Consider the following 17,220-nt stretch of genomic DNA (forward strand, 5'->3'; position numbering starts at 1 on the left):
TCCATGAATTTGTCTAAGCCCCCTTTAAAGCCATCCAAGCTAGTGGCCATCACCACATCCCGTGGCAGAGAATTCCATATTCCATTAATTATGCGCTGTGTGAAGAAGTACTCCCTCTTGTTGGTCCTAAATATCCTGAACGTCATTTTCATGGGATGACCCCTGGTTCTAGTGTTGTGAGAGAGGGAGAAAAATTTATCTCTCTCCACTCCATGCATAATTTTATAAACTTTGATCACATCTCCCCTTAGTAAAGAGCTCCAGATGCTGTAGCTCTTTCCAGAGTAAAGAGCCCCAGATGCTGTAGCCTAGCCTTATAAGCAAATTGCTCCAGACCCCTGATCATCTTGGTTGCCCTCTTCTGCACCTTTTCCAGATCTACAATATCCTTCTTAAGATACAGTAATCAAAACTGTATACAGTACTCCAGATGTGGCTGCACTATAGATTCATATAAGGGCATTATAATATTATCATTTTTATTTTCAATCCCCTTCCTAGTGATCCCTAGCATGGAATTGGCCTTTTTCACAGTTGCCATGCACCGAGTCAACATGAGGTGTCCACCATGACCATGAGGTGTCCACCACGACCCCAAGATCTCTCTCCTGGTCAGTCACTGACATCTCAGATTCCATCAGCATATATGTGAAGCTGTTTGGGTTTTTTGCCCCAATATGCATCAATAGAAAACTTGCTTACATTGAACCGCATTTGCCATTTTGTTGCCCATTCCCCCAGTTTCAAGATTTTTTTTGGAGCTCCTCACAATCTGTTGTGGATTTCGCTACCCTAAATAGTTTAGTGTCATCTGCAAATTTGGCCACTTTGCTGCTTACCCTAACTTCTAGATCATTTATGAACAAGTTAAAGAACACTGGTCCCAGTACCGATCCCTTGGAGACTCCACTTCCTACTTCCCTCCATTGTGAAAACTGTCCATTTATTCCTACCCTCTGTTTCCTGTCCTTCACCCAGTTACCGATCCACACATGAACCTGTCCCCCTTACCCCATGTCTACAAAGTTTACTCAAGAGCCTTTGGTGGGGAACTTTGCCAAAAGCTTTTTGGAAGTCCAAGTATACTATGTCAACCTTTATCCATATGCCTGTTGACACTTTAAAAAAAACTCCAAAAGGTAAATGAAGCAAGACTTGCCCTTACAGAAGCCATGCTGGTTCTCCTTCAGCAAGGCCTTTTCTTCTATGTTTAACAATTTTGTCCATAAGTATGCTTTCCATCAATTTACCCAGCACCGAAGTTAAGCTGACTGGCCTGTAGTTTCCCGGATCCCCCTGAATCCCTTTTTGACAATCAGAGTTACATTAGCTACTTTACTTACATTAGGACTGTACCAGTACTCTGGTACAGAGCCTGATTGTAGGGACGTTACATATTTTTGCTAGGAGATCAGCAATTTCACATTTGAGTTCCTTCAGAACTCTCGGGTGGATGCCATCTGGCCCTGGTGCTTTGTTAATTTTTAGCTTTTCAAAACAGTTTAGCACATCTTCCCTTGTCACTTCAAACTAGCCCAGTTCTTCAGCCTCTAAACCTGAGAAGCTCAGTTCCAGAAAAGGTATATGGTCAGTATCCTCCGCCGTGAAGACAGATGCCAAAAACTAATTCAGCTTCTCTGCATTCTCCGTATCCTCCTTAAAAATACCTTTCAAGCCCTCATCATCAAGGCCAACCACCTCCCTGGCAGGTTTTCTACTTCTGATATATTTAAGGAAGTTTCTGTTATTCCCCTTGACACTTCTAGCTATATGCTCCTCAAACCTTTGGGGGGGGGCATCCCTTATTATTTATTTACATTTCTTTTGCCGGAGTTTATGTTCCTTCCTGATCTGGATAGTGATTCCATCAACATTCATAAAAGATGGGTTCTGTGCCTACACAGACCTGCTTCGGGTAGAATTTGTTAGCTCCTCGAGATGCCTCTAACCACCTCGTTCACGTGCCCTGCAGTGCCTTATTGCGGCGGTTAGGCATCCCTATTTCAGTTTCTTTCTGACCGCCTTAGCAATCGGACCTTCGGATCTTCGCAGATCCTCAGAAACAAACTATCAGAACAAAACATCTTAAAAACCTCATTAAACGGCTTGATTTTGGGATGGATTGACTATTCTTTGCTTTCCCCCTTTTAAAAAAAACGTTGTTAATGGAAAAATGGGCTTTGACTTCAGCGCAACTACAAGAAACGACAAGTTTAATTATTTTAACTTGGTGGCAGTGATATTTCTTGGCTTGACCCTGGACCATTTTGGATAACCCTTTGGAAAGACCCCCTGATTTAACAAACCTCCCATGAGTAAAAAGCCAAGGGAGAAGACCACCTTTAAAAAGTGTGAAGGTTGTAGGGGGAAATTCCCCTTGACCGACAGCCACCAGCTCTGCTTTCTGTGCCTAGGGAAGGCCCATAATGGAGCATCTTGCATGATCTGCTCCAGCTTCTCCAAGCAGATGCTTAAAAACAGAGCTGCACATCTCAAAATGGCTTTAATGGAGGACGCTCTTCACCCCAGCATTTCGAGTACGACCTCGAAGATTGCACCAGAACTGATATACAGATGCAGTCGAAACTCCCAGCGTCGAAGCAGGCTGCTACAATGTCTAAGGTCTTGGTATCTAAGGATACAACAACGACCTCTAAGCATGTGACCTCCTTTAAAAAACCAGATGCCATGTAGCCTATTCCAAAACGTAAGGGCAAGCCCCCAACAGACACTACACTTGCCAAGAAACGCAAGCATAAGGATAAGCATCATGAACTAGAGGCTACTCCCTCTCTGACAGGCTTGCAAGTGGAGAAGCCTCGACATTGAGCAGTTTCACTTTCACCAGGTCAGACTCCTCAGCAGTTGCCTTCCAACCCACGGTCATTGCCGGTGGACTTGATGTTGAGAACAACTCACCACCTCGACAAGTCTCACCACAGCGAACGATCTTAATCTCACCACCGTGACCAAACATGCCACCGTGACCGTTCTCAATCAGCACCAATCTCACAACCAAGGACAATAGTATTGACAGCATTGGTATCGACGGCGTTGATATCGATGACATCGCTGCCAAGAACATCACTACACAGGCCTCTCCTGCGGGTCATCAGAGGAAACTGTCAGCAGCTGGTCCATCCAGCATTGGAGTCTAGCTGTCAACGTGCAAAGCAGGGAATAGAGCAGGGCATGGCAGGAAACAGGGTTCAAGGCAGGAAGCCAGTCTGGGTTACAGAGGCCAAGATACATGTCTGGGAAGCTCCTCGGCTCAGGCTGGGGGCTGGTAGATGCTCCGCGAATGACGTGTGTTGTTTTCCAGCACCTGGCTGCAGGCTGCAGACTTGATTTATAGCCAGGCTTGATGGCTCTCAGCTGCCATGGATTCAGGATCTATCAGCCCTATTAAGGAGACGTTTGCTCCTTCTGATAGTCTCCAGCTGGTGTTGGCATCTTGTAATTCTCCTTTGTAGTGGAGTCAGAGGAGGCTCCCCATTTAACTCATGGTCCTGCTCTCCACTCCCCGTGTCTTCTGCCTCTGACTGCTCTGCTTGTCCTGGAACTGCAACCGGTCCTGCTTCAGCTGTTTCTTGTGGACCCACAGCTGGGCTCTGCCCTTCAGATATCCCTGCATTGGCCAGAGGACTGACAGCATGCTCTTCCCCTTCACTGTCTGAGGACAGGGGCATGAGAGATACAAGGAGAAGGGATCATGCTTCGAAAGCAATGGAGAACACAACAGTTTCCCTCGAAGTTGAACATGACGTCAAGCAAGAAATCAACATCGAACAGACCATCGACACCGAGCCTGATGCCAATTCTGACATTGAAGCCGACCACGCCCCAGATCCACAACTGGTTCAACTCCTACAATCAGGACAGAGTACACCATCGACATTGACGTTTCGAGAATTTCTGTCCCATGATCTGGATGACAAAGATGAAGAGTCGGACCAGCTTGTCTCGATCCCAAATATACCTTCATTATCGAACACAAGCCCCAAGACTCTCGGACTATTCCACTTAGAGGCTGGGAGGACACTACCATTGCTTTGTCCCCAGAAGAATACTCCTTATTTAAGGAGTGGCAACTGCAAAAACGTCAGTTGCCTCAGGTACCACCACAGACAGCACCGGGCATGACACATACAGCACCTGTGATACCATCTGTCAGGAGCGCATCAGTGCAAATAAGCATCCCACAACAAAACACTAAAATTAGAATGGTATCTATCCAAACGAGTTTCCCACCCTTGCCAGGGGTACTCACACAATCTGCTTTGCAACAACACCATTCAATGACCCAGACAGTAAGAAATACTGACAGAAGAAGAAAAGATAGTATTGCTCTACTGGCATCAACAGGAGATGGTGCTCGAGCCTCTGACTTACCTGATAACATTTCGTACATGTCTGACAAAGAGGACTATCCCTCGGACTCCTTCAGAGAAGGCTCAGAAGAACACCTCCTCCCTGAACCCAGCCAGGATGTTTTGGCACCTCCTTCAGTTTCACCTACTGAAGAAATGAAGACTTACCAACAACAAATTGCAGAAATGGTGGAAGTATTGGGCCTGGATCTGAACCAGAAGACCACTGACCTGGATGATCCAGTATATAATTTCATGGAAAAAATGGCCAGTTTACAACCGGAATACTTGCCCATGCTTCCAGGGATCACCAAGGCTGCTAAATCTGCATGGGAAGTACTTTAAACATCCACTCCGACTTCAGAATGCCTGGACACTCTATACAGGATCCAAGAGCAAGAAAATGAATACCTGATGAAACATCCAGTGCCAAATTCACTGGTTATAGACTGCGCCTCCTCAGCAAGGTCAGGAAGGCATCATACTACCCCAGTGGATAAAGAATGGGGCAAATTAGATGTCCTGGGTAGAAGGACATACTTGACATCTTGCCTCTCGATCACTGGAAACCAAGTAGTCCTGCTACAGATGGACAATACCACCACCATTGCTTATGTGAACAACCAAGGCAGAATGGCTTGGGTGGAAGGCGGAAGCCACTTTGCCACCTAAGCCTACAGATGTGGAATTGGTGCATCAGTTATTTAACAGAAAAACCGTTTGAGCCAATGGCAACCACATCTCTGAAGTTAGTCACATTAAAGACATTATTCCTTGTGGCCATTATATCTGCAAAGCGAGTGAGCAAATTACTAGCTCTGCACATAGATGAGCCTTATACAAAGTTTTTTCCCCGGGTAAGGTGGTGATGTGCTTGGATCTGGAATTTTGACCAAAGATCGTCGTGGACTTTCACCTAAACACTGATATAGTGCTGCCTAATTGTTAAAATCAATAAAAATTTAAACATGAAAAAAAGATATAGTGCTGCCTACTTTTTTCAGAAATCCCATTTTGCTGTTGGAGCAGACAATGCACTCTCTAGACATCCTCAGGGCCATCTTGTTCTACCTAAAGAGAACACAGACAGTTAAAAAGACAAAACAGCTATTCGTCTGTGTAAGCGGCCATCAACAAGGCCAACAGCTGTCACGACAGAGATTGTCATATTGGCTAATAGAGGTTATAAAGATGGCATACGATTTGCAGAAGGTGACCCTTCACGGCTCCATAAAGGCTCATTCCACCAGGGCATATGCCACATTGGCAGCTCATTTGTCCTTCATCAGATCTAGAGACATCTATACTGCTGTGTGTTGGACCTCAAACCAAACCTTTGTAAGACACTATGCTATAGACCTTCTCTCTGCAGCGGCGGTTGAGTTTGGCAGGGCGGTATGGAAAAGAGTATTACAATAGCTTGGACCTCCCATCACCGTTTGGGAAGCTCGTGATTCACCCATCTTTTATGAATGTCGATGGAATCACTATCCAGATAAACAGGTTGCTTACCTATAACAGGTGATATGGTAGTGATTCCATGACATTCATAAATCCTGCCTAGCTGTCCCCACTGCAGAGTGCAAGCTAAAACATCATCATCATCATCATCATCATCATCATCATCATCATCATCATCATCATCAACAACAACAACATTTTTTAAAAAAAGATTATAATATCTGAGGGAAAGCAGCATAAGGCTGCATGCTAATGGCTCAACAGTTGGACATCAAGAAACTGAGATAGGGAACGCCTAACCGCCGCAATAAGGTACTGCAGGGCACTTGCAGGAGGCGGTTAGAGGCATCTCGAGGAGCTAATGAATTCGACCCAAAGCAGGTCTGCGCAGGCGCAGAACCCATCTTTTATGAATGTCATGGAATCACTACCAGATCACCTGTTACAGGTTAAGCAACCTGTTTTTCTCTTCATTTGGGTACAACTTCCATTTTCTGAAGGAAGTCTTCTTCCCTTTTATAGCTTCACTGACTGTACTTGTAAGTCAGCTCCTGAATTTGGTGGTGCCTTTCCTCCTTCTTGGTACACATTCCAACTGAACTTCTAGTATTGTAGTTTTAAATAAGTTTCATGCTTTCTGGAGTGATTTGACCCTCCTGACTTTCCTTTTCAGCTTCTTTTTAAACAGTCCCTTCATTTCTCAGAAGTTTCCTCTTCTGAAGTCCAATGCATTTGTTTTGGAATTCCTTGACAATTTTCTGCTTGCATATATGCTGAATTGGATCACACTATGGCCACTATGCTCCAGTGGTTCACAATATTTACTTCACTTGAAGAAAATATGAGAAAAAGTAGTAACTACAAGTCTTTAGGAAATAAAATTATTGGTTACAGGAGGGAAATAGATACTGGGTATGATCTAATTTATCTGCTATATATTGGAGTAGAAATGCCACTGATGAAGATCATATAGCCAAAATGTGTTTGGTGGATACAAGCTGTGGAATATATTTTACAAACAGAATGGTCTTGCAGTGAATGTAATTGAGAGATTCCATATTGCAACTCTGGAGAGAATATATTGTAAATATTTGTTATATGTAATGTCCAAGTTTGTTATTGTGTAAAGTTCTTTATATTGTTGTTTACTCCATAAACCAAGAATCTTATATGTATGTGCAAATGATTCTTGATCTTTTTTGTCAGGACTAATTATTTTCTGAGCCTAGGGGTTTTTTGAATTACTTGCCTAGAAGCAACTTCATCTAGTATGGTGAAAGAGGTAGATATGGAAGCACAGAAGAAAGATATTGGAAAGGCTGAGTGTAACTTTCAGTTGTGTGAAAACTGAAAACAGAGATAGTCTCACTGGCCTGCATAGTCGAGTCACCTTGATTTCTTTTGGTCATGCATGCGATATATGACTGTGCTTAGATGCTGGCAGTTGTGTGTTAGAGCTGCACTTGGCCCTCTATTGCCTCCATCAGTAAAACTGCCATGATGCTTTGATTCTAATGTGTATGTTCACTGCGGTGTCTAAATGCTGCCATATATATACACCAGCATGATGGCATTTCTAAAGTCCTAAGATCCACTTTTAATTTGCTCTCTTTCCTTTAAAAAGGAACTGGTACATACATTGCACTCACAGTCTAGTGGGGTTCCTGATAGGATGTGCAAACAGGTTCAATGTCAAACATGTTCAATGTCAAATTGGTTCGTCTCAACAATTTGGGGTTGAACCGAACCCACATGGCCCATCTGGGGGGGTGGGGTCGCGAGCTTTTTTTAAAAAATATTTTTTAAAAAAATTTACCTGTGTGTGTGTGGGGGGGTTTTCTCCAAGATGGCAGGGGAGGGGTCCTTACCCATGCCACACAGAGGCCCATTGAGCAGGTGTGGTGGCCTCCAAAATGGCCAACACGCTGGGGAGAAAGGCCTGAATGGGCTAAAGAATGGCTAAATGGGCTGGTTTTTGATGGATGGCAGGCTGGTGGGGGGACTTCTGCGGCCCCCCTTATGACCTCAGAGACCCCCCCGAGGGAGTAAGTTTAATTTAAATTTTTTTTAAAAGCTTGCGAACCCCCTCTCCTGACCAGACCAAACCGGTGGGTGTTCGAGGGGGATCAAACCAAACTGGACCAGCCAAACTGGACTCAAACCAAACGACCAGCCAGTTCCATGTGCACCCCTAGTTCCTGGTTCACAGCAAAGTCACAGTAGTCTCAAGTTTCCCTCTCCTTGTCTAGATTAATTTGGGTTAAGGTTGTTGATTTGGAATAGCAAACTCAAAACGTTCAGTATCTCTGGCTATGTATTTTAAAAGTGCAATGAGGTATATGGCCACTCACATTCTTTACGCTTTGTGTAATATTAGATTGGTAAATGTCAAGTTTTACAAAGGTGGTAAAAGGTGACCATGCTATGTTTAAATTTATTTTAAGTGTAGATTGATATAGTTACCAAGTTGAATAAATGTATGCTTCTTTTTAATTTAGGCCAGGCGGATCAGGTCTAATCTCCAAAGTTTTCACACATGGGAATCCTACAGGATTTTTATCATCTGCCCTTGTAGATATTCTGGAGCAGTATCCTACTGAATCTAGCACTATTAGCCCTTGCATCTTAAATACTTTAACAATTTTGGAACGTGCACCAGGCATTAACTCATATACGCTTCAGCTTAGTACTTCAGGTGTGTAGATCAGATAGCAAAAGATTGTTTGGAGATGGAAATCTTAAGCTTATGCATGTCACTCTGGTGTATAAGTGAACCTTCCTTGTTAGATCTCACTGTTTTTCAAACTCTGGATAGCAAGACATAAAATTGGAGGCATGCTACTCTTGACATTCAACATGGCCTTTTTGGAAAGTGTGTAAAGGTAATGTAGTTACACATGTGCCTTAGTTATATCTGGATTGGACTATTTCAATGCTGTCTATGTGAGGCTGTCTGAAGATGGCTTAGATCCTGCAAATCCTGCAAAATTGCAGTGGCTGGAATGGTGGTTGGTGCTTATCAAACAGAATCAGTTACCTTGATTCTGTGCCACAATGTCCGAATCCAGATCATGCAAGCTAGGCCGGAAGCATAATCTCTAAGAGGGAGCTTATTGAACCAGCAAAAAGCTGGAGATAATTGAAGGCTTATGGCTTGCTGGAGCTCCCACCCCTTCCTGGACTCCTAAGGAATCTCTCCTCCTGAGGAGGTACCCAAGCTGGTTTCCTCCTCCTCCCAAGGGGACCGATCACCTTAAGAGCTGGAATTCAGTCCTGGCCCAGTGTTGCCTCTGCTTGTGGGGACTCAAGAGGCAATGGAGGTGGCTCTTGGGCAGAAGCCAGAAGCCAGAACTGCACCAGGGGGCACCAAGTGGTCCTCCATGCTGCAGGATGTATTTGAGGGCATGGCTGCTTCTGGTTAGGAATTTCACATTTTAACAAAAATGTGCCATCCCCTAATGCTGTGTGGAGATGGATGCTCCCAGCATGGCCAGCTCTGCACAGTACCTGCCATTTTCAATTGCTGGGGGCTTTTTACCTACATGCCAGAGGCATGTAGGGACACTTGGAAGGCAGGGGTGTCATAGGAAAGCACTGGAAAGATCTACTGTTCCCAGATGTCCCCTTGCACCTTCCTGAAATCCTCATGCACATTCCCAGCATCCCTGTGCAGCACTGGGGAGAGGATTGTACATTTTTGTTGGAATCAATGTTTCTGATGCACAGGTCCCGCTGCAGTTGCTCTGAGTTCTGATAGTTCCAGAGAGTTCTCACCAGGGGTGGGGACTCAGGCTGGGATGGAATATCCTTCTTCCCCTGAATGGCATTCCAGGGGAACCCTTGACACAACAGCACTGGTTGCTCATTTATTTCCAGGCCCAATTTAAGGTGCTGGTCTTGATGGTCTAGGATCAGATTTCCTTAAGGACTGCCTTCACCTTTATGAGCCTGCCCAATTCCTTTGGTTGACTTTAAAGATTCTGCTTTCAGGCAGAATCCTGTCAGTGTTGGCTGTATGTTTGGCAAGTGCTAGACAAAGGGCCTTTTCAGTGGTGGCTCCACTGCTGTTGAACTCCCTCTCTAGTGAGATCCATCAGATTCTCAGTCAGGGGCTCTGGAAACATGGGGGGCGGGGGGAGTGGTAGTGCCCCACCAAAGATGGGCCAGTGTGGGCTGAGCCCCCACAGGGACAATTAATTTTTAAAAAGACATCCATTGTGTAGTTAAGAAGGATTGACCAATTGATAAGGTAGTTGTGCAGTCTATTCTCCCTAGCTTAGGTATGGAAGGAGAGCCCAGCTGTGCTGATATATATAGGGGGGGGGAGAGAGGGAGAGAGAGAGAGAATGGATGAATGGTGGTTCAGGGGAGAGGCAAGTAAGCTTCCAGTTGTATTCAAATGTAAACCAGGGTGCACCCTGCTTAGCAAAGGGGACAATTCAGGCTTGCTACCACAAGACCAGTTCTCCTCCCTTCATCCTCAGAGTATGAATAAATGCCTCAGTAAAACTGAGATGTGTCTTTAATGGCAACAGTTCGGGGGAGGGGGAGAAACAGATATACATTCTTCTCCTCCTTCTCCTCCACCTTTGTTGTTGTTTCCTAGTCCCCAAAGGCTGCCCTATCATGAAGCCAGTTGAGGTGGTCATCTTGGGGAGCAGATCTGAGGGCAGTAAGTTTGCCCTGCTCCCCCCAGTCTGTTGCCCTATGCCTCAACTTCTTCACTTGCAGGAGGAGGTTGATTGATTGATTGATAATAGTGATCACTATATGTCCAATTAAGAGAATTCAATCCAATTATGCATTTCCAAAGTACCTTACTGCCAATAGATGGGAGAAGTATATAGACAAATATTCCCGTGATTGCAGTATCACATATTGATTGAGAGATGAAAAATCTAGTCCATCTTGTAATATTGCCAAACATGTTTTGACTAACCTCAGTCTTCTTCAGTGACAAACTTGAGAAAATATCATATTATAAAGAAATGTTGGCTTAGTTATCAGCCGGACAAAATATTTTACTCAGATGGTTCCTTAAGCTATGTTGGTACATTACTCATCAGAACATTTTTCACTCATCGTGCATCATTTTTCATTTGTCACAGACTAGTAGGCTAGTGGATTTCCTCATCCCTGTGTATGTTTGTTTGTTTTAAAAAGCCAATATAAAACTAGACAGACTATACAAGATTATGTATCTTAATAGAAGCTAATATCCCAAATAATACAAAATTGGTATATATTTCCAATTAACATCTGGAAGATTGCCCCTGAAGACTGAGGTTAGTCTTCAGCGTTTGGCAATATTAGAAGACGGACTGAGTCGTCTCTCAGTCACACTGAAATATTTGTATGTACTTCTCCCTTCCATTGACAGTCTGATTCTTTGGAAATGAATAATCAGATCTAATTCTCTTAATTGGACATTCAGTGATTACTATTATGAGGTCTTCTTGTTAATTTTTCATGAACTTTGTTGTGATACATTGATATATTTTATTGATAGATTTTTTGGAGGCCATTCACATGACCAGGTGGGTGGGGAGGAAGGCTGGTTCAACTCACCTTCTCCCCAGATGAGCGCTTGAATATTGCTGTGTGCGCAGACCATGCTCCCAGACAACCCGCACTGTGTAGAGCAGCACGGCGCTCTGGAGGCCAGGACAACGTGTCCTGGCCTCCAGATATCCCATGATGCACCACACAACATGTGCAGTGCATTGGAGGATTTCTCCAGGAGACAAGTGCTCTAGCCACCCATCTCTGTGTCTGCTGAGGCTGAACGTACCCCAATGAATTCAATCCATAGCCCGGGTTAAGGGCTCACTTGAGCGTAGTCATGCATTTTTGAGCACTCTCCCCACACTTGGCATGGGTGGGCATTTAAATCTCTTAAATGCCATGCCATGCCAGTGCCTCTTCTGACAACGATGGCACTGCTGCCCTCCAAAGAGCCCTGTATCCACATAGATTGGCGCAAGCGCGATTTCAGGGTGAGGGGCCACTATTTCCCTGTTACTCAGAATAGAGGAGAAAACATGATAACTTCCTAGAAGGTGATATGTAGACAAGGGAGGGCTAAGGATCCTGTGGGCTCTGTCGCACTATGACCTAGGGTGTTCTTGTAAGGGATCACCCTGGCAAAGCAGTCCATGCAGACCAAACCAAACTCCAGCTGCCCTGGCAGCTTGCTGCTGGTGGGCTGCTCATGAGAGGTTACTGGGGAGGACCAAAAGTGTGTGAGCCTTAGGTCTCCCTTTGGACTGCATGCTCACAAGTGGAGCTACTCCCTCAAAAATGGGTCCTGCTTGTGTGGGGCCCCCAACTCTCAGTGGTAAAAGATAGAGGTACTGCAAACCCCTCCCGCTTCCATGTGAAACCTTGCACACACCCAAAGGAGATTTTGATGCTCCATCTGTTTGAGCCAGGCTGTGTGCATGGATGGATCTTTAAACCCATTCAAAACTCCCGGGTCTGGTCTTGCATTGTGCCAAATGCAGATCTGCCAGTGTGGGGATTCACGGGAGAGGGGAGCCCCATTTTCCAGTGACCTCAAGGGAGCAGGGTAGCCATTTTGGGACTTAAGCAAGGGCGCACATGACCACATGGGTAGATGGGCTGGCAGAGGGGATTCTTTGGCAGCAGTTACCAAGAAAAGAGAGTATTCATTGGGGTACCTGTCCGTGTGGTTTGCCTCCATAGAGCAACCTGGCTTGAGTTAGAGCCCCAGTGACCTGGCACTCTTGTGAGAGAGTGGTCCATGGGAGAAGGGTATATTTTGCCATCTGACATCAGTAGAGATTTTTCTTGGCAATTCTCTCCACTCCCCTCTGATGGTCCTGCTCATGAGTTGTAAGGGAGTGTCCCCATGACCTGGCACTCTCTTGAGCTTGGGTCAGCATGCTCCTTTGGTCCCACTGCTGTTTATACCACACTCCAAGTGGAACACAGCTGACCCTGGTGATTGCCTCTGCTCATGAGTGAGTCGAGGGAGTGAACCTACCCCCCCCGGGAAGGGGCTGCCCCCACTTCGCCAACCTTTCTTTTTTTTAAAAAACTTGGCTGCCAGAGAATCCCTGCCTGGGGCTGCCTTTTAAGCCTGACCCTGGGCACACATACCCTGCCAGATGTCCCTGCTGTGATGGAGGTTCCCTGCTTATGTAACCACGTGGAGTGTTTGTGCTTGTGGACATACATCATTGTTGTTTCCTTCTCGGGGAGCAAAGCACTTAGTACACACCCTGTCATCTCGCTCCCTTTCTCTCCTGCTTGCCAGATGGGGGTAACAAGGGACAGAGTGGGAAGAGGAAATGTCCCTGTGCGGCTTGACAGGCTGACAAGCCTGTGATGGGACGTGGCAGTGCCCCTGTTGCCTGGCAGCTCCATAGCAGGATAGGTGATAGGAAGGGCAGGGCAGGTGCTCGGAGAGGCAGCCAGTGAGATGCACCACAGGCATGGAGCATGTGTGATTCCGGGCACATCTGCACCGTTGCCTCTATTATCACAGTTTCAAAATCAGCACAAACCCATGGTTGTGGCAGCGCCTGGGTTCGGACATAACCCTTCGGCCAAACCAGAGGTCTCGGCAGCAAGCCTTTGTGCAAATCAAAGGTTCAAATTGGAGTTTGGTGAGGCAAACCTCAGGTCGCTTTTGGCCTGAAACAGCAGTTTCATGCATTTGCACATACTGGAGTTCCAACCTCTGCCCTGTTTAACTCCGGTTTGGTGTTACATCTGAACTTGGCCCCTCTATTTTTCTGAATGTGCTTTCTGACTGAAGAGGCAAGCCCCAAAGAGCAATTCATGAAGAGATACAAAAAATAGTCTCTTCTGAGGTTGTTAATGCTTCTACATCTTTTCATTGACTCATGCAATCCCATCCAATAGAGCAGGAGGCAAAGCCAAAGTAATGAATCATGCAGAGACACAGCAGGCACTTCATAGTGGGCACTTTGGGCTCACAAGAGGCTTTTATATAATCTTTTATTCCTCATAGTACACTAGCAGTTCTCTTGCAGAACATAGCTTGAGAATTCCTGGGCTGTATTACTAAAAGCTAAAATATTATGTTATACAACATAAAGAGATGTTACTTTCACTAGATTCTGCAATAGCTTAGTAGTGGATGGCTGCTTAGCTAATGGGCATTTAGTATGTATGTATGTATGTATGTATGTAGTATTTGTATTATGTATTATTGTACCCTGAGAACCCAGGCAGCGAACAACAAATTAAAACCTACAAACTAATAAAACTATAATAAAATTGTGTTAAATGCATTTTTAAAAAATCAACAAACACAGCTATAACCAACTAAAAGGGAATTGGAGAACAACTACTCATTTGCAAATGAATAAAAAGGGTATTCTTCAGTTTCCTTTGAAAGACTGGATGTAAGGGATCCATGCAGATCTCACCTGAGAGCAGGTTCCACAGTCTGGGGTCAATCACCCAGAAGGCCATGACCTATGTTCTCTACAATCAAGCTTTAGAAATTGCTAGCAAATGGAGAAGAACCCTCTTGTCAAGTGGATTGATTCAGCTGGAAACAGGCAGTCCTTAAGGTAATTACTGGGCACCCAAGTAATTTAGTGCTTCAAAGGTAACTAGCTTAACCCGCGCAGAGCATCTGCACACCAGTACTTGATTGCTCCCCTCACCCCCTGCCAGAGCTCCCTTTTCCACAGAGATCTCTCCACCCTCAGCTGAGCCGCACTCCTGCTCCTCCTCCTCCATCCCTTTACTCCATCCCCCATCACCCCTCTTGGTCACAGGTGCAGCATTGCTAGCTCCTATTGGCCAAGCTGCAGCCCCCTATCCCCAGAGACCTCCCCATCCTCACCCCGTTCCTGCTCCTCTCAACAGGAGTAGCAGCAGTAGCGGTTGACCGGGCCCTTCCTCACTGCCGCCACAGCCATAGCCGCTCATTCCCCTCAGGCTGCTGACAGGCCCGAGCCCATCCCTTGCCTACCTGCCTGCTGCCACCAATGGCCTCGGTAACCCCAAACAACAGCAGTGTCCCCAGAAGAAGGACTGAGTCCTTTCTTGCTGTCAATAGGCGCCGCCATGGCTGCTTGTTCCCCTCAGGCTACTGACAGGCTTGGGCCCATCCCTCTCCCTTCCTTCTCTCTCTCTCTCTCCCTCCCTCCCTCTCCCTTCCTGAGTTAAAAGATCTTGTTCATCTTGTGCCTTATCTAATTCACACAACAGCAGCTTCCTACTCCTGAAGGGGTTCTTTCCTCCCTCATGACCCCTCTCTTCGCAGACCGCTACCCACTATCCTTATAGATATATAGATATATATTTTCTTCTCCTCTACAATCAAGAATATCTTCCAACCAGTAACAATTGCATTCCAACTGACCTTAACCATCACAAGCTCCTGCTCTCTATTTGCATATGGAATCCCCACTGCCCAATCATCACGGTGCCACAGGCTCCTCCTCCCTATCTGCATAAGGAATCTCCACTGCCCGATCACCATGGTGCTTCAGTTCTCCCAGACTCCTCCTCCCTATCTGCATATGGAATCTCCACTGCCCAATCACCACGGTGCTTCTGCTGGTGAACTCTCGTGAGAGCTGCTACACACAGGATTAGCCATGGGTACACCTTAGAGAATTATATAGACAGATAACCAGCACCTTGAATTGTATCCAGAAACTGACTGACAGCCAGTGCAGTATCTTCAAGATTGATGTACTATGAGGCATCTCCAGGTAGTCATCTGGTTGTTGCATTCTACACCATCTGTATGGTGCAGGATACCTTTCAAGGGCAGCCCCCCCCCATAGAGTGCATTGCAATAAACTAAACATGATGGGACTAAGGCATAAGTGATAGAGGCTAGATCGGCCTTCTAAACGAAGGGGCATAGCTGGCACAACAGCCAGAGTTGTACCAAGGCACTTCTGGCTCTGCTTCCACCTGATTCTCTAAGAGCAGTGCTAGATCCCAAGTTGCGAACCTGCTCTTTCAGAGGGAGTGCAACCCCATACAGAACAGGAGGAAACCCTTAAAATACCTTAAGAAAACTGGTGGGGGGTCAAGCATTTCAGAGCTGTGGTGAACTGAAACCAGCTTTGCCTGGTTTAGAGACCTGTGCAGATTCTTTTTCACAACGTGAAAAGTGATTAAAGAAGTATATGGACATATTTTTGTATTTGAAAAAATTACAGCTTTAATGTACAGCTCACTTGTAGTCAGAAGCAGACATTTTTTGCTTTCTTAGTATGATCACTTGAACTGTGTTCACAAAAAGTTGATCTGAGGATACACACGGATATACCCTAATCAACTCATTGTTACCCAGTTCTGGGATTTAAAAAACCTTCTGTTTAAGAGACTCAGCACTCACAAATGGACTGAAGTGCCTAAAAAGCATAGAAATTATAATTGTCTGTCTTAACTTATGTCCCCTGTAAGCAGTAAACATCTTCTATATTCTCATGTATTAGCTGACAAGAATTTTTTTCCCCCCAGGGCCTAATGTATTTAAAGCATCTGATCGTGAGAAAACTGTGGTGATTCCAGGTGCTAGCAGTTTCCTCATTGTTGCGATTCAGGATGATCTCAATGCTTTAGGAGATGCCACTATGCCTATTATAGTACCTGTAAACAAAGTCTTTGAAAGCGGGACGTGGTTCTTGTATGACTTTGGCACTCAGAATAAAAGACATTGGAGCATTCTTGTTGACAGATGTAGATATACGATACAACAGCCTGACGAACTAACACTCAATGCCATTAGATACTTGGATCTTGGATCAAAACTGCATTTTAAGTTCAGAGTAACTCCAGTAAATATAGGTGAGGCCTTTGGATTGCTGCATATTGAAGCCATAGACATAGCTTCCCACTTTCCATAGTCAGGATTTGTAACACCAGCATGGTGGGCCAGGCTCTGAAAGGAGCATAAGTGGCCAGTTCTTTACTGGCACCACTGGATCGGGTTGAGGGGCGGAGCAGAGGCAGGCAGAAGTGTAGGAAAAGCTGGTTGAGATCAATAAATGCCATTGCAAAAGTAGCCTGGGGAGACCTTGTGAGACTTGGGCAACATTTTGAAAAGACCAGGAGTTCTCATAAGGGTGTTGCTCTTGTGTTAGCAATAGCAATAGCACTTACATTTATATACCGCTCTATAGCTGGAAGCTCTCTAAGCGGTTTACAATGATTTAGCATATTGCCCCCCAACATTCTGGGTACTCATTTTACCGACCTCGGAAGGATGGAAGGCTGAGTCAACCTTGAGCCCCTGGTCAGGATCGAACTTGCAACCTTCTGGTTACAGGGCGGCAGTTTTACCACTGCGCCACCAGAGTGTTGAACTCTTTAAAACTGGACAGGACAGTGCCATAGGCGAGACAGGAGAAGTAATGGCTGGTGC

General features: G+C 45.4%; 1 protein-coding gene across 9 annotated transcripts in view; it reads left to right on the forward strand.

Moving 5' to 3' along the window:
- The window catches only part of LOC128334016 (cation channel sperm-associated auxiliary subunit beta-like), a 216,076-nt gene that overhangs the window by 154,902 nt on the left and 43,954 nt on the right, over positions 1 to 17,220 (forward strand). For 8 of the 9 annotated variants that reach the window (XM_053270222.1, XM_053270274.1, XM_053270282.1 and 5 more), the window contains 2 exons: positions 8,330 to 8,526; positions 16,317 to 16,643. In XM_053270222.1, coding sequence (XP_053126197.1) covers positions 8,330 to 8,526; positions 16,317 to 16,643 — 524 coding nt within the window. The remainder of the gene's footprint in view (positions 1 to 8,329; positions 8,527 to 16,316; positions 16,644 to 17,220) is intronic. The other variant, XM_053270289.1, reaches the window with a different exon arrangement.

The sequence above is a fragment of the Hemicordylus capensis genome, chromosome 1, assembly GCF_027244095.1.
Source record: "Hemicordylus capensis ecotype Gifberg chromosome 1, rHemCap1.1.pri, whole genome shotgun sequence".
In the NCBI taxonomy this organism is placed as follows: Eukaryota; Metazoa; Chordata; class Lepidosauria; order Squamata; family Cordylidae; genus Hemicordylus; species Hemicordylus capensis.